General features: G+C 38.0%; 1 protein-coding gene across 1 annotated transcript in view; it reads right to left on the bottom strand.

The window, feature by feature from the left end:
• Positions 1-21511, bottom strand: part of pcxa (pyruvate carboxylase a) — a 134397-nt gene that overhangs the window by 71963 nt on the left and 40923 nt on the right. Inside the window, exon 9 of the mRNA XM_060890880.1 lies at positions 11779-11941. Coding sequence (XP_060746863.1) covers positions 11779-11941 — 163 coding nt within the window. The remainder of the gene's footprint in view (positions 1-11778; positions 11942-21511) is intronic.

A 21511-nucleotide genomic window follows, 5' to 3' on the forward strand; every position in this document is an offset into this window, starting at 1 on the left:
TGAAATTTTCCTCTTTGAGGTTAAAATCAGGGTTCAGAACGATTCCAGAGTTAAGCACAGTGTGAAAAGCCTTTATACTGTATGAAGTTAGCTTTCTAGCATACTGCCAGGTTTGTTTAGTTTCTGTGGAAATGTGGAATATCTGATGTATGATATTAGGTATTGTGCAAATCAGTCCAGAACATCTTGTTTCAGGGAGAAAAATGTGAATATTTTGAATCAAATCAGCGCTAAAAAGCCATTTCATGGAGACCTAATTCCACTTATTTTTTAACTTTGCCAGTTATTCTTTTCATTTCACCCACAACCTCATTTAAATGTCGTTCTCTCACCCTACTATGCATGTAATTATCCTTTGAACACCACCTGCAGATTATCAGACTGCACACACATTTCCTCTTTATTTGAAACCTTAGTACAGTAAGTGTGATAGAGGTTCCCAACCCTAGGCCAGGAGAGCTGGTATATTTTAGCTGATTTTCCTGGATTAACTCGCCAATTCTAATGAACCGTCCAATAATTTAACCTTTCTAGAAATAGCAGAGGAAAGGGCAGAGAGTGAGAGCGAGAGAGAGAGAAAGAGAAAGATAACATCTGTACAGGAAGATAGATAAATAATCGAAAAGTCCAACAGTTTTTTTTTTGTTTTTTTTTTTTATAGAAAACTCACAGGTACAGAATAAAAATAACCAAAACACAACTGAACAGCAAAATAACAAAAGGAAATTCGTCAAGCACAATACAAAAGAATAAGGATGAGAATAAATCTCATTTAATCCTAAACATGAAAGAAAATGAAAAAGGCAGACAGGAGAACAGGAGGGTAGAAAATGAAGCAACCCACAGTACAGACAAAGATTTCAGGAGTCTAGAAACAGAATTGGGAGGAAATAGACTGTACAAACAGTTAGAACAGAGAAAAAGAATGAAAAAAGTGAATGAGGAATTATGAGTAAATGGCAAAAATAAATAAATAAAATGGCTGGGTGTTGGGAGGGGTACTAGAAAAAAAAAAAAAAAAACCTCTGGATGATTTCATTACCTCTAAATATGGATTGTAATTTTTGGAGCATATTTCATTAGGAGAAAAATGTCAATCTCGGTTAGAGCCGAGCGCTGGCTGCTGAGCTTTCTGCTGAGAGAGAGGGGAGGTGGAGAGGAAGCGATGTTCATTTCGGCACACTTCTGTAAATGGGAAATTTTCTGTTTCATTTCAGAGGAAGGCAGAAACACACTTTTTTTTAGCAAGGTGATGCCTTCCTCTAATGAAGGTGTCCAGAAATGTATTAGAACTGAGACACAAAATACGTGCTGTGTAAGAGCCGGTCTAATGTGGATAACCTATAAGAGATACGCTACAAACTACAGATTCCACAAAGAACAGAGAAAAAATATTATTATATATATATATATATATATATATATATATATATAAAATGTACTCTGGCATATATATTTCTATGAAATGTATGGATAACTTCTCATCCTCTCGCTACTGTATATGTTTTGAGAATGTATATGTATGAGGCAGAAACAGTGACATATATTGCCAATAAAGAATGTATGCGTTTTCCCAATTATAGTTTGATTGATATTCTAATGTGCACAAAATCTACAAGGACAACCCCTCAAAAGAGGCTGCAGCAATACATTTCAGAATAGCATTCAACTTTACTGCTTACTTGAACTGAATGAACTTATTCCAATAAAAGCAACTCACTCAATGTCAACTTAATGTGTTCTGCCACTGGAAAGGTCAGGAATTAAAAAAAACAAAAACAAAAAAAACGCTTCACTATGGCTTCACTAAAAAAGTAATATATTGTTGAACACATCAAAATAATTAACTTAGTGTTTTATAATCAGTGCTAAAGGGAAATGTCACACATGAGAACCCTCCAGTTCTAAAAAGCAATCAGCTTTGAGACACATCCACTTCCTTCCTCCAGGGTTTTCACACTTTTGCAAGACCAGTTACAATTAAAAGGCACTTTGTGCTCATGATGGCGATGCCATGTTTAAATTGAATAACATTTTAAACATATTATTCAGAACAAGGATATTACTACTAGCTTTGTATAGCAACACAACCAACACACAGATACAAGACATCTAAGAATCTGTGACATTGAGATGAAAATAAGTAACCCACTTTTCAAATTTTAACCAATAACGTAGTCACACTCGGTTTGGGGGGGGGATATGGCTGCAAATAGTATGATATCCCCAGCACTAGAGGATAATCAGGTCAATTTTGAGGCTGTTTTGTCGCCCTTCCCGACGGTTGCAAAAGGTGTCCCAATTTTAAGTCTGGTTTGTAAACGATGGCTTTCCCAAATTTATCCTGTTTCTGGTGTAAGGGGCGTAAAATCCAAATATATCCCATCCAGCCTACTCAGTCCAGCCATTAAACAACCGGTAGTGTGGGTGGATAAGCAACTATCTTGCAATCATGATACTCTGTAAAAGAATAAGACTCAGCAACAGCAGAGATGAACAGTCGCTTGTCCTTGCATTTGCTGCTTTTGATCCGAATCATGATTATTCGTGAGAAATTATGCAAGACATCCAGTTCTGAGAGTCAATGCTCATGAAATCAAAAGTGTAAACACAACAAAGCGCTAACCGTAAATCTCATCGTTCACCCAGCACACCAGGGCTGTGACTATTGCTGAGACAGAGCCAAACAGACTTGTACAAAACTTTCATCTCTTTGCTGGAGTTTAGTTCTCGACTTTTGTTGCTTGCAGCTAAAATCACTCTATTAAGAGATACACAAGTTCTTTTGCTTATATTTTTTTTGTCCTTTAGGGTACAGGTGTTATTGAGTCTGTGTGCATGTTCCCATAACCAGGATAAAACAATTACCAAGTAGAAACAGAGACCATGGTGCCTGCCTGAGATTAAAACATTTCCCACAATTTTTCACTCCCTTATTCTATTTCAAAATCATTTGCTTGTCAGTATACTCCACAGGCAGCCACTTTGGCCTTCGACACGTTGCGGTATTGTCAAACGTCTGCAAAGGGAACCGTAAATCTTGTAGAAAACCTTTTCCTAGCCCACGGTAAGGTGAAGGATGTTTGGTCAAGACACAAGCAATAAAAGCAACATTAAGCTTGGAAGTGAAATGTAGAACTGCTGGAGGCGGCGGTTTTGTCCGCACCGAGGAGCTGTTGAGAGGTCACATTTGTGTAATTAATAAGCCAGACATGGCAGTCGCATGCAGACGGATACTGCCGGCTACCCGGGTTCCAACCTTTCTTTTATAAAATGATTGGGTGCGCGCCAGGTTTTAAAGAAAGTGCATGTACATAGTACCTGTCTTGGGTATTGAATTCTGATACTTGCTTGCTTTAATTGTGCTGAACTTTTTACCGACATCATTAAGAGGCAGAAAAGGTTTACCGCCTCATCAACTGCTGCTTGCTGACAGCAGAATGGGAAACTAGAATAAGAAAAGAACAGACCCTCACTGCAGGGAGTAAAGACAGCTCAGACAGTGTCCAGGGGTTTTGCAAAATGACTTTGAATGAACTTGCAGAAATATTTATAGATTTAGTCATAGTCTTCTGGGGGACTCTGAAAATAGGTTACTCAGAGAACCAACAATGAGTTAGAGAGCCATAAAGAAAATAAGGGTTTTTTTCCCCCCCTCAATCAGCTTTGAAGTGAAGCCGAGTCGAGTCGTCTCATTAGCTCTAGAAAGGGTCTTAAATCTTGGAGGGTAACTGAACCGAGTCACAAGAGACAAATCACAGGCCCTGACAGCAAGAGAGACGAGGCTTGCCTTGGCACAGTGGCATTCCCGTGGCCGTGTCCTGGTGTGCCTACAGTGGCTTTGTGTAAACTGGATGTGATGCCGAGGACACCGCTGGAATACCAATGTGCCGAGTGTGTAACAGAATCACATCCCCAGGCGTCTTGCTTGTACATTGCCATGAAGCACTAGCCAGCTCCTGCAGTAGCAGCGGCTCAGCAAATAATATGATTATAAATGTGGGTCCAGTGGGAGGAAAACAGGAGAATGTGCTCCACAATGCAGCTGTGTGTATGCAGGCTGCCCTTTACAGACTTCAGCTCACCACTACATGCTGATCAACCAAACACTCAGCTTGCCTGGAAAGTGCCGACAGAGAAGAAAGAGGCCGTGCACATTAAAGGAAAAGCGCAGGGTTGTTTACTGTTAAATGTGAGCTTGTTGCTGTTTCTTTATAACCTAAAAGCAGACCAGAGAGGAGAAAAAAAAAAAGAAAATCACGATCCTAGTCACGAGTCGCATTCACACTCAATGAGAAGCGTGTCACACAAACCAGATGAGACAAGCTTGTCTCGCCAGCCATCTGGCCGAGAAAACAATATTTCCTCATTCCCTCTCTAATAAAGATAGACGCGAGATGGCTCTTTCACAGCCTGTGTACATGTGAGGTTGTGTGTATTAGCAGGCAGTGTGACAGATGGTAGGGCTAAAGGGCGTGCAGGTATGCTCCAGACATGCCCATCCTAACAGCTCCATGTGCTCATGCTCAAGCAATCAGACTATTACACACAAACACACACACAGACTGTCTTAGTCTGACTGGTGACTAGTTTTGCGAGCCTTCAAAACATCATATGTTTTCCAAGCAATATGTTTTACTGATGAGCCAGATTTCACAACTAAAACAAGACGGATTTAATATTTATTGAAATAAATAACTGATTGAAATAAACTCTGTGCTTCTTCAGTGAGAACGAACCCTTTATTAAGGATTCTGCTCAGCTTAAAAGTAAGGAATTAAACATGATGAGGTGTGTGGTAACAGGAAACGAGTCCAAGGTGGGTTTTGCCTCAAAGTGGTTCATTTTCCTCCAACAGCAGGTCCCTAAAGTGTTTTATTCCTCTTACGGCACAACAATATTTATTAAAAGAAAATGTCGCGTTATGCATTTTAACCATTTATAGTCAGCATTTAATGTTGTGGAATGTCTGCAATACAAGCTGTCGTATTATAGAAGCTATAAACCTGGCTCTGTTTTTTCTTGTAAGTTAATAAAGCAGAAAAGGTGCATTGAAAGTTTCCCCTGCTACATTCTATACCCTGCTACATTCCTGCAGGAGGATTAAGTCTAGAGTGAGAGTAAGGGCAAAAGAAAGAGGAAAAAAGATTACAGTTGCTGGATGGTGGTGGCTACAAGAACAACCAGAGTTTAAGAAGTTCTAGAGATTTTACTTGAAAAAAATCTTGACTTGCATTAACTAAAAATAAATACATGGACGATCAATAAACTAGAACAGTTCATCTAGGTTGAGTACTTACACTGGTGTCTCCTTCCATATGCATGTGCAGCATCCCATATACAAGTCCATGTGTATGTGTTGTTACTACAGAAAGATATTCAAATGATTGCATTAATCTAAACCTGTAATTTGAGTTAGCATTGTGAGAACTGTGCTGTTACAGGAAATTAAACCCCTTCTGACCAATCGGATTTCAGAATTCACTCAGAAAACACTTTAAATGTGTGAGACCTTTACCCTGAGTACAGTCAAGGTAATCAGGTTGATCATAAAGATGTTAATGATATGTTGGAAGAGGCTGAAGACAAAGCCAGTGCTTGGTGTTAATGATCAAAACCACACACAAGTACACACACACTCAGCAGATGGAACAAGCCCTGCCAAGAGCTAAAGCAGCCATTCGTCATTTCATAGCCAAGCCCTAATAAAAGCTCTGTAACACGCACAGATGGAGTCCAGGATTTTAAACAGCGTTTGACAGGGAACATTACAGAGAGCTGAGGCAAGATGGTGCTGCGGATGTCTAACTGCTATCCTGACACTCACAACGTTGACTGTCTTCACTTCTTTCTCTCTTTCTGCATCTGTCTCACTGCCAAGAACATCCATTACAAGAAAAACAGCCTTCCATTACACTCTCCTGCTCCGAAAAGGACCCTTTCAGCCCATATTTTGTACACTTATTTACTCAGCTGTTCTATTTAGCCATTACAGCCTTAGTTACCCTTTCAGAACAAAAACTTTGGCACTCCAGACACCATACCATGGCCTTGCACCATATCTTATATTTTTGAGAAGGCATAGAGCCGGAGGAGATAGGAGACACACTCTCCCCTTCCCGCTGCCTGATTTTCATATCAGACGGCACTGTAACACTCCTGTCTCTTTGTACACGTATCTTACGTAACATTTCTAGGCTGTGCTGAAACATGGGAGAACTGGAGCCTTGCTCATACACCTATACAAGCACTAAGAGCATTGTCTTCTTTATCTCTCTGCCACTTGCTCCTGGCTTCCTTTCCTTATACCTTCCACCGGAGTTCCTGTGCCGAGCTGCATGAAACATTCATCCCGCATTTCAGCCATCTAGCCACGAGGGCCATTTATTGATTCGTCAATATGTATCCATAATTCAACATGCCGACTCTTAATGCTCGTGCCAACACCTCTCAGAGGATCCTATCTGCCCTCACATCATTTTTCTCTCCATCTCAGTCTCTCCTTATGCACAGGATACATCCATGTTTCTTTTCGCAGGTGGGTACGAGTGCCATTTAATAATCTGATAAGGGCAGAAACTAACAACATATTTCCAGCACATAGAATGTGATTTGGAGGGGGAAAAAAAAGGCTGCCCCAGGAGGAGTGTGTTATTGGAGTGTCTAGCTGCTGAGCAGGCTGAATGTGGGTAATTGGGTGGATAGTACTTTGTTAGAAACCAGGGGCCTATGAACAAGGTGCTCTAAAAATAGCCAGAAACTCGCCATCAGGAGCAGACAGAGACTGGAGATAATTCTACACCATACTCAGACACTCAACCAGGCTGTTTGGGTTCCAGTGATAAGGCGACTCATCTCAAGGGGCCACATGAAAAGCTTTTTGTCCGACACCTATAAACTGGCAGACAAGCAATGCAACATAATGCTACAGCAATTCAAATGCACAATCCGATGATCTAACTGGGTGCAATACACATGTATCTAGGAGACGTATTAAAACATGGTTTATGAACAGTGCGTCCAGTGCCATTCAAGTGTTTTATTATGGCTTAAACATTACTTATGCCACAGACAAAACAAGACTGAACAAGAGTGTCAGTTAGATATCCAAGACCTCTATGTACTCGCCTCAGACTTTCATTGCGGCTCATCCTGAATCAAATCGATATGTTAAAAGGAAAACTTCAGCCACATTTATTTTAGAAAAACCTTTGGGTCAAAATCTTTTTACTGGTGTGGAAAGATTAATGATGGCAGTGTTTTTCAAGAAGGTTAGCGTTTTGTAAAGTTAGAATAAACAACCTCGCATTTATAATGTTTTATTAATAAACGTTTAAAATGTGTGAATGCATCATACAAGGACAAAAGTCCTGCTGTTACACATAAAAGAGGTCTTAGGATTAGAGACAAGAGAGAATATTAAAAGTTTATCCAACTGTCTGGAAATAACAAAATAAATACATTTTTTACTATATTGTCAAAGACCAACATAATTCCTCACTCAAAAAATAAGAAATCTTAACAGTTTGTACTACAAACTCATCTGAAAGTTCCATTGATGGATTTTCCAAACACTGCCTGTAAAAATAATAAGTAAACAGTTTCAGTTCATTTTACTAAGTTTAGGGAACTATGCTGTGACGCTGCCCGTCGTACACACGAGTTTACTTGAAGCATACTGTACAGTTCACTATCCAGCTGTCCAGAAGGTATGGCATGCTGCTGATGAAAACTTTTTTTTTTTCCTTCACCACTCCACTGGTCCCCAAAGCATAACACCACTTCCAACACCATTCCTGTGTCTTAGAAATAAACAAAGTTTAGTTTTTCCAGTCCATCACTCTGTCAAACCTTTCATTCAGCAGCAGGCCAGGTCTTGTGTTTTTTTTTTAGCCCAAGCAAGCTGCTCGACCATGGTTTGATGCCTAAATGCATGTTTCCGAGCTGCTAAGCGATCCATCAGCTTTGCAGTCCGATCTTTCTTATGCTCTGCTGAAGTGGACACTTCCCAGTGCTTTTATGTCTGGTGCAGTCAGCCTTCTGTTAAACATGCTAAAGATCCTTATACACTTATGTTTGGTTGTCGATCTGTCCGATCTTTTCTTCTTTCTACGAGCCATTTCGACGGAGCTTAAAGACATTTTTCTTGGAGTAATAACAACATGCTTTTTCCTTTTCATCATAAGCTGACATTTGCCTTCAACGATGATGGCTGAGTGCCTTAAGGGTTTACACTGTATAATTTGCAGTCCAAAAAAAAACATGCATCGTGAGTCAAGATTAGTGATCTTAGAACGGGTAACGTGATGTGCTCATTTTCAGCCGATATATAATGCAGTAGTCTGCAAATGCAGTCGAATACAAAGTTCTGTCCGAAATTGTGACTGTTTACACCAGGCATGTCCAAAGTCCGTCCTGGGGGCCAATTGCGGCCCATGTTGAAATTTCCATTGGCTCGCATCCTCTGGCATAAAATTAATAATGTGTGGCTTGTCAGCACTGTTTTATATACTTTTTTTAGAAAATGCTGAGCTTGTTTGGCTCGACATACTTGTGCGAGAAAACATTCTCAGTTATGAAGAATGTTTTCTTTAACAAGAACCGTGCGAGGACAAGACTAAGTGACTCGCACCTGCGTGACATCTTGCGCATCAAAACCACTTTCTTTGAGCCAGACCTGGTCTATTTACTACAGTCGAGATCTCAGTATCACCCATCACATTAGTGCAGGCAAGTTATTTGTTTAGCCATCTGAGGTGAATAAATTCTAAAATCTCTGTGAATTTATTTTTTGTGATGATCAAAACCACAGTTTTTAATATGCACCTTTTCATCTTTATAATCTGTGTATAATTTATTGTGTTTTTGAAAAGTGAAAGCCTTTTATAATAAAAAAAAATAAATTCATTACATAGTTAATTTGTCTTTAATATTAATGTTTTAAAGAATGTCAGGCTGAATAGTTGGCCCCCCACACATTTTCACCTCACCAAATCTGGCCGTCTTTGCAAAAAGTTTGGACCCCCCCGGTTTACACGAAGCTCATGACCAAGAGGAAAGTGGCACGGGTGGGTGCGAAACTCACAAGATAGCTAATAATACAATAATAAAATACTGACAAACTGACATTTACTATATTGCATTAAAAGAACGGAATCATTTATAATCGCACATTCTGGTGTCACCAAGTTTTAGACTGGTTCCCCTAGGAGTCTAGTTCCTCACAAGGTTTCTTCCTCATATCATCTCAAAGCTTGCCACCGTCGCCTCTGGCTGGCTCGTTAGAGATAAACTTAGATATATAAAACCTTGGAATTTAAATATTTTTTTCCAAAAGATGCTTCAATAACAATGCCCAATTATCTTTAAAAAATATAATTCAGAATAAAAATGAATTTGAATTAAACTGAATGAATTAATATAACTTTTCAAGCCAACATGCTTGGCCCCATTTACAATGACTTGCAAAGTTTCCACTTAGAAACATATTACCTCAAGAATGTTGAGGTAATACAGTATGTTATCAGACAAACATATTACCTCAAGCTCGTGTTAAAGAATAGACATGCCGTGGTGTTTACTTTAACCAGACACAAACAACTGAAACAAACCCCTGTGTATCATTAGGAATGTTATGTCTAGAGAAAACACGTTTTGAAAGATAAACATTTGGTGTTTTTAGTTAAGGTGACACCATTTTCTACACAACAGCTCAACAGAATGTGATTTTCCTCAAATCACAGATCTATCACAAGACAATCTTCATCATATAACCAGACACAGAGAACAGTCTGTCAGGCTGTAGTATTTTCCACAGAAAGATCTACATTTTTAGATTTATAAAATGGTTGCTCTCACACCCTAATGGAACTTGTTAATCAATGCTTTAATAAAGGCATTTGCACTTAACTTGAGGGTATAGTCAGGCTTATAAATAATCGACTCGGCCATGGTATCAATTACAAGAAAAATTTATGTAGCCTAATTACAGGAGAGAAAAAAAACACAGTGGGGAGGGAAAAAAAAAAAAAAAAAAAAAAAAAAAAAGACAGTGACGAGCGTTCTCCTTTCCCCCACATGACCCCACCCCATCTGTTGGAACTATAAATGCCTCATGAGGAAAAGGGCAATGCTGAGCAGCTGCTTCAGCTCGAGTTGGAAGTCATTTTCAGATCTGAAGAATGCAATGAGATGCTTGAACACACAGCTCACAGTGAAAAGTTGCTTCTCGAGACAGTTTCTTAATGACTATAACAGAGTTGGGGCCTACATGGGAATTTATACACCCATTTGTGTCTGTATTCATGACATTTAATTAGATAATCAGTTCATAATACTTTAAAAATGTCATGTTAATGACAATTTTTAATATTATTTCAAGGCTAATATGTTATTGGTCAACAAAAACACACAGGACAAAGCAATATAATTAGGTTTTCACTCAATTGTGGATTAATACTTTGCCCAACCATGTCATTATAGGCTAAAGGGGGCTATAAGGAATTCATCAATACTAATGGCAAAACCAGTAAAAGGTAAATGCCTATAGCATACAGAGAGCAAAATGACCAATAAGCTTAACCATTACATTCGCCAAACCTTCAAGTCATAAGAAATTTTCTTCATGCTTCCTAATTTATGTTGTCAACTGACAAAACTACACATCAACACTGGCCAACAGTCTTACAACCTCCTCTACCATAGCCTCGTCTCCCTAATCCACAACAGTATATGAGGAAAAAAACAAGAAATTTTCCTCTCAGATTTAGTCTTTTTATTGTTCTTCTTCTGTGCTTTTATTATAGCCCGATCTATGCTCTCTGAGACTCCATGTGTTTTTTAAAGCTTTCTTAAAAGGGTTCTACCTGTAAGACAACTAAAGAAAACTTGGTTCTAGATTCTTTTGGATGAAATAGCAGATGTTATAGATGAAATAACAGATGAATACATGACTAAATTACTATGTTTGTTAACTGACCTCAGGTTGATTCAGTTACAGGTAAACATATAAAAACATACACTTATATGGTCATAAGTATATGAAAACCTGACCTACAAAACCTGTGTGTAGAACATCCTATTTTAGATTTACTCCCTCTTTACTGGCACTCCTCTGCAAAGACTTTCTAGATTTTGGAGTATGATTGTGGCTATTTGTGTTCATTCAGTCAGAAGAGCATTAGTGAGGTCAGGCAGTGATGTGGGGCAAGGAAACCTAGTGTAGAATCCACATTTCAATTCCTTCCAAATGTGTTCAGTGTGGTTGAGATCAAGGCTCAATGTAGGGCACTTAAGTTCTTCTACACCTAACTTAGGCTTTATGAGGCTCGCTTTGTACATAGCAGTATTGTTAATCAGGAAGAGGTTCCTGATCGCTCCAGAGAAGAGGAATCCTTAATGATACAGGATAGAAAGATATTGTAGACAGTTGCATACTTCATAGTTTAGAACATCACTGGAAAGGCTTGTGTGTGTGTATGTGTGCATGATGTTCAGTGTCAGGATCTACATGCTTTTTTTCTTTATAGTGTAGAGTTGTGTGGATGTTCTAAAAATAATTCATTATCACATCAAATGCATGGTCACAGCTTGAAACTGTTATACATGCACATGGATACTCTATACACAGACGCTACACCAGTCTTGGCCAGATTTTTGAATGTGTGACTAAAAAAAAAGTTGATTTATTAATCACCACCAAGGATCTTATTTGATCCGATAATGTGTAACGCTCTTGAAACACACGGCTGCAGAGAGAGATAGCTGCTGCTTGCCTACCTCTAGTCTTCCTGTGTCTGGCTGGAAGCCTCGTGCTGGGTCCTCGGTGGTTACACGACACTGGATGGCTGAGCCATTGATCTTGATTTTATCTTGCTTCAGACCAAGCTCAGGCAGGCTGCGGCCTTCACATATCCGCACCTGAGCATGCACCAAGTCCACACTGCCACACAGAGACAGAAACAGAGAGATAGACAGAGAGAGAGAGAAAGAAAAAAAAAAAAGTGTTAATTTGATTGATCATCTCATTATCCAGCATCACCTACAAGATGATGGGCTCCTTTATGCGGTTTCTTCCTCATGCTTGTTCAGGGAGCTTTTTCTTGCTGCTGCTGCTGTCGCCTCTGACTTATTTGCTTTGTGAACCTAGATCTCTATCTGTTTTCAGAGGTCAAGCAGTTGTACTAAAAAGTTTGCATACCTTGGGAGAATTTGCAAGATGTGTACCATTTTTAAAAAATGATTGAGAAAGCAAAACAAAAGTATTTTATATCTTACAGGACTCAAGTTAATAAGGAAGGCATAACAGAATGGCACAATCGTCACATAAAACAAAATATTTTTTCTCCATTGTCTTCCCCATGGTGCAGTATCCAGCCAAGTCAGTGCATCACCTCATGAGCTGAGAAACTCACTGACTATTAATGCGCAGACACTAATTACAATTACAAAGAGTCACAGGTGTGGAAACGTCCCTTTAATAACCATTTAAACCTCTGTGTCGACCTGTGTGTTTATAATGTGGCCAAACATTTAAGGATATGTAAACTTTTGATCAGGGTTGTTTAGAGGTGACTTCAGTTATCATTAGGGTTTAAAAAGGAGTGAAACAACTATGTGATCATTAATGACTATGTAACCACTAAACCTAAATAAGGAATAATAAATGGCAATGTTCAATCAATTTCATTCAGGGTATGCAAACATTTGAGCACAACTGTATGTGACAGTATTCAACGTTAGTAAAAAAAAAATTAATAAATAAATAGATAAATAAACTTCCCTATATATGTAGCAATAAGAGTAATAATAAAAGTAGGCGGCTATATATAGCAAAACCCAAGGGAGCCTTGAAATTAATGCCACGAAAAGGTTTTAAATGTCTTTTTAAAGTGTCCAATGGCCCAAAGGTTATTCCATAAACACAGAAATCAGACACCTCATACTTGGTTTCTGGGAATGACCAGGTTGCTACTGTCGACATTCTAGACAACATGTATTTAGATAAGAATCATGTCAATCAGATAAAGACGCTACAGATTTTTATTTTAAATGCCAAGAGTAAAAGTTCAAGACTCTTTGGTAAAATAGTTAAATGCACTGGAATTGTATCAGTCAGTTTTTTCCCCTCTTTACATGTGGATGGGGTAAGCAGTCAGATATGACATTTATAGGTCAAATAATTACAAATAAAAAAGCATATTTGGTGCACAGTCACTGATTTATTTATTCATCAGCATCAGCGTTCATTTCATCTCAGAGGAAACGGGTAGCTTTCACTCTCCTAGTGGTGCAATATGGAGGCTAGGTAATTGGTGGAAATTGGCAGATGAACAAACTGATGAAAAATATCTAAAATGAACATCTACAGTCTATTCTGTTTGACACAAAAGTAAATCTAAGCTTTTCAAAATCTGCCAAGTATATAATGTATATTAAAGATACTGATAGTAAGCTAAAGTCATAGCAATCATTCTGAAGTGATGGTAAGCTAGTTGTAGCCACCAAAAACAGACAAATACAAATCACCACTTCCTTTTCTGACCTGTAACCCTTGCTCAGACTTGGTTGAGTAAAATACACAATCTCTAATGACATTTTTGAGATTCTGCCCCACAACCACCGAGTTTCCAGTAGCCTTGACTTTCCACAGTTCCAGTGATGGGTAAGCTAAGGTAACATTTCAACCTACTCACATTTTGCAAGCAGTTAAGCTACACTAAAAAAAATAAAATAAAAGCAGTTCTATACACTAGAATATAGTAACAAAAAGTAGCTAAAAACATTGTGTGTGTCTGTGAATCAGCTTAAGAATAACTGCATAATTTCACTTAGAAATGTAACAATTTAATGACAATTCAGAACAATTATGAATTTATGGAGTCTTATTTATATAGTTATAGAGTTTTAGTAACAGATCATACAAAGATACAATTAATACTCAAACTAAGATAGATTCTAACAGCTTAAGCTTTTAAAATTGCGCAAACTCTTGAAAAACCAAAACTGTAATCCAAATTAACTGCTCCGTCAGTCGGAGCAGAAGGGTCTATTAATTTGACATATGAGAAGTCTCTTAAAATTACCTTCTGCGAGACGGCTACATTTTAGCAGGAAAGAACCACCCAGAAATACGGCTACTAATTTTAAATAACGTGCACATTATGCTGCTTATCAATTAAAATGACAATCATACTCACTTCTTTATGCTTAGATGCCTCCAGATTTTTTAATCTTTAGTTCGTACAGATTATATATATATATATATGTAATCTTTATATAAATATATAATTTATATAAATATATATAAAAATATATAAAAAGGTGTAGGATTTATTGTTTGGTTCATTAAGGACCATGAACTTCTGAATCTGACCATGGGTAACTGGTTCTCTCATTATAGGAATCAGTCATCATCTCCCACTGAGATGTGTTGAATTTGAATAATCAATACTTCTGATAGGGAAATAATAATAAAAATATGTTTCTTTAAACCTCACTTTTATCCATCAGAGCTATACCCATAGGTCTGATTCACCAATCCTTAACATCCTAAAACATTTCTTTGTATTGGAAGGAAAAGAAGAAAGGAAAAAATGTCAGTTCACTCAAGTCACTTACATAAACTATAGACTACATAATTTACAATCTAGGGCCATCGGTACACTATCATACGGTTATTGAAATGTATTCGATTTTATTTGTACGTAAATGTAAACATTGTGTTTGCCTATTAAGAACAAAACAGTAATCGGATCGGTCAGAGAATAAAGTCCAGTGTTAATTTACGGTCGCATTTCTGTAACAAACCGTGGAGCAGATTTACGTTATCGATTACGTTTTTCAGTTTCTTTCTAACTGAGCTGTAATGAGTCTCTTACAACCTATGAAGCCAATGGGGATGTGATGTTATATTCAGACAAAGTCTGTAAATCTTTTTAAAAGTAAGGACTGGTCATGCTACGATGAAAAAGTAACTAGAAAAGCTACAATATGCGTAGCACTATCAAGCCACTGAAAAATAAGTGCTCCCCAAAACTACAAGGTTCAATTTCAAATTTTTAATTTATTGCATCATATGGTAAGTAAAAAAATTATTTATTAAAAAACAAAACAAAACAAAAAAAACACTAAGGATATAGAAATATGACAAATTGTGGATTAATACCAGCTGTAGCTGTAATTGCACTGTAATAACCAATTTAATCAGCTTGGAATGGCCTTTCTTTTTCCTTCTAATGAGATCCCACTGAACACAATATGGAGTCACAGCAATCATTCTTCCATCGTTTTATGATTGACAGAAGTAATTAAAAATTTTCAGGATACTGTCAGGTATTTTGAACCAATTCCCACCCACCAGCCAGCCTGCTCTCAACAATCACACAACAGCTACCAGCTGAGGAGGATGTCGTCAATTTATGATTCCTTCAAGACAGCCAATGTAAATGCTGCTCATACGCATACATGAGTACTTAAAATGACCACAATTGGCTTTGTTTTACTGTAATGGACAGGGGAAAAATTGTCTGGCATCGCTGCAACATGGATCACTCCCTTGGCTTTCAGCAATGGATGACTACACCATGGGATAGGATTTTCTAAGGAAAGGAGAGTTACAAAGGTAAAATCACAAATTACTGTAAACCTGTATATGCCTTATTCCATCCAAACCTTCGAATTCTAAGAAAAAATAATTCTGAAAACCTGGCGACATTCACTCTAGCAGAGCGAGCGCTACAGGGAAGGGATGCCGTCATGCTCCGACGGCTCCCTATTATACCAGTCTGCCAGCCTCAATCTCACACTCAACAGCTCCTTTACCTGATGAAGAAAACCAGAGGACCCAAGAGAGACAAGCGAGACACAGATGCACAAACAAAGAAAGAAAAGATCATATCTTGAAATTATGAACATACAGAGAGACAAACTGAAAGACTGCTTGATTAGTTAGAAGTATGATCACAAATGGTTCACAATTACATTCTCGGAATCAAACCACATCAACGGCAACAACAACAACAACAACAACAACAACAAGGCATCTGTACTGCACTGCACTCACAATCTGATGAGCTGGACATTTCCACACCTCAACTTGTTAGATTGTTGGAAAAAAAACTTCCCTAACAGAATCCTAGAAAACGATTCATACAATTCAACATATCCCATGAGCATGAATGGAAATTGTTTTGAGGTCATGATGGGGTCAATGCTGACATCCCTTACTGTCCTGAACCATTCTACACAATGTACACAACACACCGCAACACTCAGATTTGCACAGACAAACTTTTTACAAATTAAAATGTATTAGTTTTAGAGTTATGTGAATTTATTGTAAGCCGTATTTCCCAAGTTGGTGATTGGAAGGAAGGGAGGAAGAAAAGAAGGGTAGAAGGAAGGATGGAAGGAAGAAAGGATGGAAAGGTGGAAGGGAAAAAGGGTGGAAAGAAGAAAGAGTTGAAGGAAGGAAATAAGGAAGCATGCATCTATCTATCTATCTATCTATCAGTTTTGAAGTCTGTTTTGTCATAGGCATCTATAAAGCCAAGATTGTTGCTGCCATGACAAAGCAGGGAAAGCAAAACAGCCATCTTCTGCTCACCTACACACACAAAGCCAGATAGACAGATATCATGTATAGACAAGTTTAGAATAAGAATAAAACCAGAGACAGCCAGGGTGGTATATAAGACGACACTGATAAAACATGATGAGGATATAACATGGCATACTATAAAATCCATAAACACGAAACAGGTGAAAACAATCAGGCAGTAAAGCACTGAACAGAAGAACAGAAAGCAAAACAATCACAAGCACGTCATTCATCTCCAAGGCAACAATGAATGAAGACACATGACTGACAATTTTTTTTTATGATAGTTTAGAGCCGAGGCAGTTTTTTGGAGCCCTGTAAGCATTTTATGTATCCTCGATTAATGATTCAAGAGCACATTACACAAACTATTAACAACATATCGGGTAAGACTTCCTAAATATTTATACATATAAAATACCTAATAATAATAATAATAATAATAATAATAATAATAATAATAATAATAATAATAATAAAAAATAATTCTGCAACTCTTGTCTAAATTCTGTATAGACAGTAGGGACCCTAAAGCAGCTAGACATACAGCAGATATGAAAACTTTATATTTTTATAAACCTTAATACACTGATCAGTTATTTATTTAATATTTAAAATTTTATTCTTGATTTTTAGGCTATAAACAAGTTCAACCTGTGGCAAATTTAAACAAATTTGAAAATGAAACAGACGAAACATTCCCAGACATAAAAAAAAGAAGAAATGGGTTTTGTAGTAAACAGAGGAATATAAAATTAGATTAAGAGTTAGAAATTTAATAAAACACATACAATGTGGTATCTGCATGTAGGTTGGGGAATAAAATCTTGTCTTGAATTAAACAGGCAGATTAAAGATTTTATAAATAAATGTAATACGCGAATAAAATAACACTCAATGGTTGGTCATGTCCTCTGGGAGCGCCGTATCTACAGTTTTCATTCAGATATAATTAGACGTCATCGTGTGGGATTTGACAAAGCCCTGATGTGTTGTTCTGTAATATTGGATTGATGACAGAAAACATAATAGAAGTAAAAATTGCAAAACTTGTCCCATGTCGCCCAAGTTCACCCTATTCCTTCATAAAAAACAAAACAATAATTCTGTTAGCAATACGCTTGAGGAGGGACGCAAAATGCTTCGAGCTGTTTACCTTCTGATTACAGGAGGCTCTCAAGACAGAAGAAAGATGATAAAAAAAAAAAAAAAAAAAAAAGAATTTAGAACAGAAGAACAGCTTCCAGGCAAAGTTTTAACAATTGCATACAACGTCAGCCTTCCTTCTCTGCTAAATGAATAACAAACTACAGTACAAGGATGTGCTATAAAGTGTGTGCGTGTGTGTGTTCGTTCACGCCTGGCAGGTTAAAGAAAGAGAAAAGTAGGAAACATCTTAAATAGATAAAACATCAAAAGGAAGCTCTTGCTTTCGCATTTTATCAATAAATCACGTTACTAAGCCCCATTTCGGATAGATTTACTTCTGAAATTCTCACACACGCACACAGACAGACAGACAATAACTCTGACACACGGCACCAATGGGACATATCTGTGGAAACTAAAACTCTCTGCCTTCAAGGTGAAACACGTTGTAAACAGCTATTTGTACAGTGGCCGCTTTTATAAGGAATACATTACTGCACATTAGTGCCATTATCCAGTGACCATTCACGGAGAAGCAACGCAATACAGATCACAGATACAGTTCGAGAACTTCAGTTACTATGCATAACAAACTTTAGAAAATTTTATTTATTTATTTATTTTTAACCAAAGCATGGAATTTGGTGCCAGATGGGCTGGTTTGTGTATTTCAGAAACTCCAGGGATTCACACACACAAGCCTCTACAGTAGAGTTTACACAGAATGGTGCCAACAATAAAAAAAACAAGCAGTGTGTACCGCTTCGGCTGTTGGAAAAGTTTGTGTTTCTCTGCAATGTTTTTTTGCTACATAAAAATACAGATGCTTAACATTCTCCTTTCACGTTTAAATTATCCGACACCTTTTTTTATCCCCTTTAAGCCACACATTCCAACACATTCTATTTACACCCATAACAAGTCCCCCACAATGACTCAAACCAAATCAATCAGACAACGTGTAGATTTAATGTGAAGTAAATTCTTCTCATACCTCAAAAGTTAAGTCTTTTCTGACAAATCAGCGGAGGGACACGAAACTTTAGTGTCTCAGACAGTCAACACTGAATACGGGTTTGTGAATTAAATTAAAGGAGAACTGTAGGCTTGCTTGAAAATTTGCTTCACTGCTTGGCACAGAAAAAAAAAAAAAAACTCTGCATGAAGCCAATTCTTGCGTTTCAAAGATATTGATTTTTATTTGTTAAACACGAGTCCTTTCATTACTGCCATGTTAAAATCCATTTTATCATCATTCCCATGGGAGTAGCACAAAGCATATCCCGATTACTGCTGTCACCATGGGAATATTTTCAATTTTGTCCTGCTGATAACCATGGTATTACTGCTGTCCCCATCCCTCTGCAGCTCTCTAATTAAGATAAGGGGTGTAGCTCTGGAACCAAAACACCATGTAAAATAAATGAAAAATCTTGTACGTTATAGTAACGAATACCGAGGAAACTTTTTTCTCAGGTGCATACTAATGTGCAGGATCTATAGCATGGGAAAGAACAGAGGTGACTAAATACTGTGGAGTGAAAAAGAAAAAAAAAAAAAAAAAAAGATCTGTATGATCGGGGCATGCTGGGATTCGTGCAGAGCAAAAAATTTACACACCCATCTCCAGGGAAAACAGATCATGTCTCTGTATTCTCCACAGCAGCCTTATGTATGTGTTAATTTATGCAGCTGTGCTCCTGGTTATACATACCTTAAGCTTGCTGTGTATGCAAATCATGCTTTTGCAGACAAAACACACACACGCACTCAGCTAACTTGTTGTCCCTTAGCGTTTTCATTTCCAGATCATTTCAGAAGTTAGGCGCAAAAGCCAACTTCTAAGACAGAGAAGGATGGGAATGAGGTTGCTATAAAAGAAGGGCTGTGAAATAGATGACAGCAAAACAAAAGAGCATTGCAAATCTCAAAGGATTGTGCAGTAACATTGGTGCACACAGATAGAGGTGGAGGTCCAGGGAGTGAGTCTCTCGTAATATATGCACTCTGATTTTCTATTCCGTTTTAATTGCCGAGACCGAGGCATACGCAGTGGCAGAATGAAAAACTAGCATCGGTCTCCATATACAAATGCAAAATACAAAAATGACAGCTTTGTATGGCAAGTCTAGGCTCATCGGGTTCCCAACGGCCAGGATGTCTGACACGGCAACACGCTCTGCAGTATACAGCCGATTGCACTTCTGCTGCCATGGGCCTTTGGTACGATCAGCGCATGTGTCTAATCTCTAGCCATGAGCATGTAGCAGATGACCAGTTTGTTTAAACAGCAGTGTCGCTCTCTGTTATTTACTGATCACTGGAGCTGATCTGCCAACAAATGGCAGCTGTATCAAACAAGACCCATGAGTAACATGTATGCTTAACAAGGCCAAGCACATACAAAAATCCAACTCAGAAGGGAGGTAATAAAAAGCTGCTCAAGTAGGCAATATGGCATAAAATTAAAAAAAAATACACTGTATATTAGGTCATCCAATTATTATGCAATCATCCAATCACGTACCAGCAGCTCAGTGCGTAAATTCATGGTCAAGAGATTCAGGAAATGTTCACATCAAACATCAGAAGAGGTCAAAAACATGGTTGTGGTATTTGTTATTCGTGCCAGATGGATTTTTTTTTCCCCCAAAAAACTGCTATATTCCTGTGATTTTCACACAGTTTCTCAAGAGTTTTATTTTGTGTGAAAATATCCAATCAGCCAATCACACTGTCAGCAGCTCAATGCAGATACCGGGATTCAGTTAATGTTCACATCAAACATAAAAACAGGGTGAAAAATGTAATCATGATTATTTGGGCCTGATGGACTTTAACACTTTTTTTTCTTGAGTTTCACACCGCTTTGTTTTTGCCATAAAAGACAAAAAACATCCAGTAAAACAGAGGTTTGGCTGGCACTACTGTATGCCTCCTTGATAAAAGCAGACTGGTTTGAGCTGGCAGGAAGGCTACACTAAGTCAAACAGCCACTCTTTTCAACCATGCTGAGCAGAAAAGCATCTCAGAATCCACAACACTTTAAACATTAAGAGAGATGGACTACAACAGCAGGAGACTACGGTGATATTTCCATTCCTGTCTGCCAAGAACTGAACTCAGAAGCTACAGTGGGCTACAGACTCACCAAAACTGGACAGATGAAGGTTTTCCAATAATCCAAGTCAGGAAGCTGTGGTTGTGTGTAATCTCAGACACTTCGTCTCTCTCAGTATACAAACAGGCAATGTGAACTCAGTTTGATCAGACTACAAGAGAATAGTGTCTTGTAGCCATAACACAGATGGACAAGGAATAATTTAACCCAATCACAACAGGTACAGATAGTAAAACTCTTATAAATCTTCCTTATACTCGCTGACCTTCACTTGAAATCTATTCATTACTTACTAACCTGATATTCCTTTACCCCAATTTTCATTTCATATAAACTCCATATAAAATCTGCTATTAGCTCCAAAATTTCTGGGCTCTCTTTCAAAAAAGAATCAATGTTCCAGCGTGAACAGGTTTGACACGCTAATGCCTCACTCGTGCCCCGTAAGATTGGAAGAGTGTCCAGCCATCTGTCTCATTCATCTTTCTTAGCCTTGCTCTCCGTCTCCCACCTTCATATCAGTCTCCCATCTTAATGTCCTTGTCTAATCTTTCCCCGACAACAAGCAGCCCGGTACAAACGAGCACTTGCAATTTAGCGGCAACTCTGAGTAATTACAACCCCATTACCAAGGGCACCCG

The sequence above is a fragment of the Tachysurus vachellii genome, chromosome 17 (assembly GCF_030014155.1).
Source record: "Tachysurus vachellii isolate PV-2020 chromosome 17, HZAU_Pvac_v1, whole genome shotgun sequence".
Taxonomy (NCBI): domain Eukaryota; kingdom Metazoa; phylum Chordata; class Actinopteri; order Siluriformes; family Bagridae; genus Tachysurus; species Tachysurus vachellii.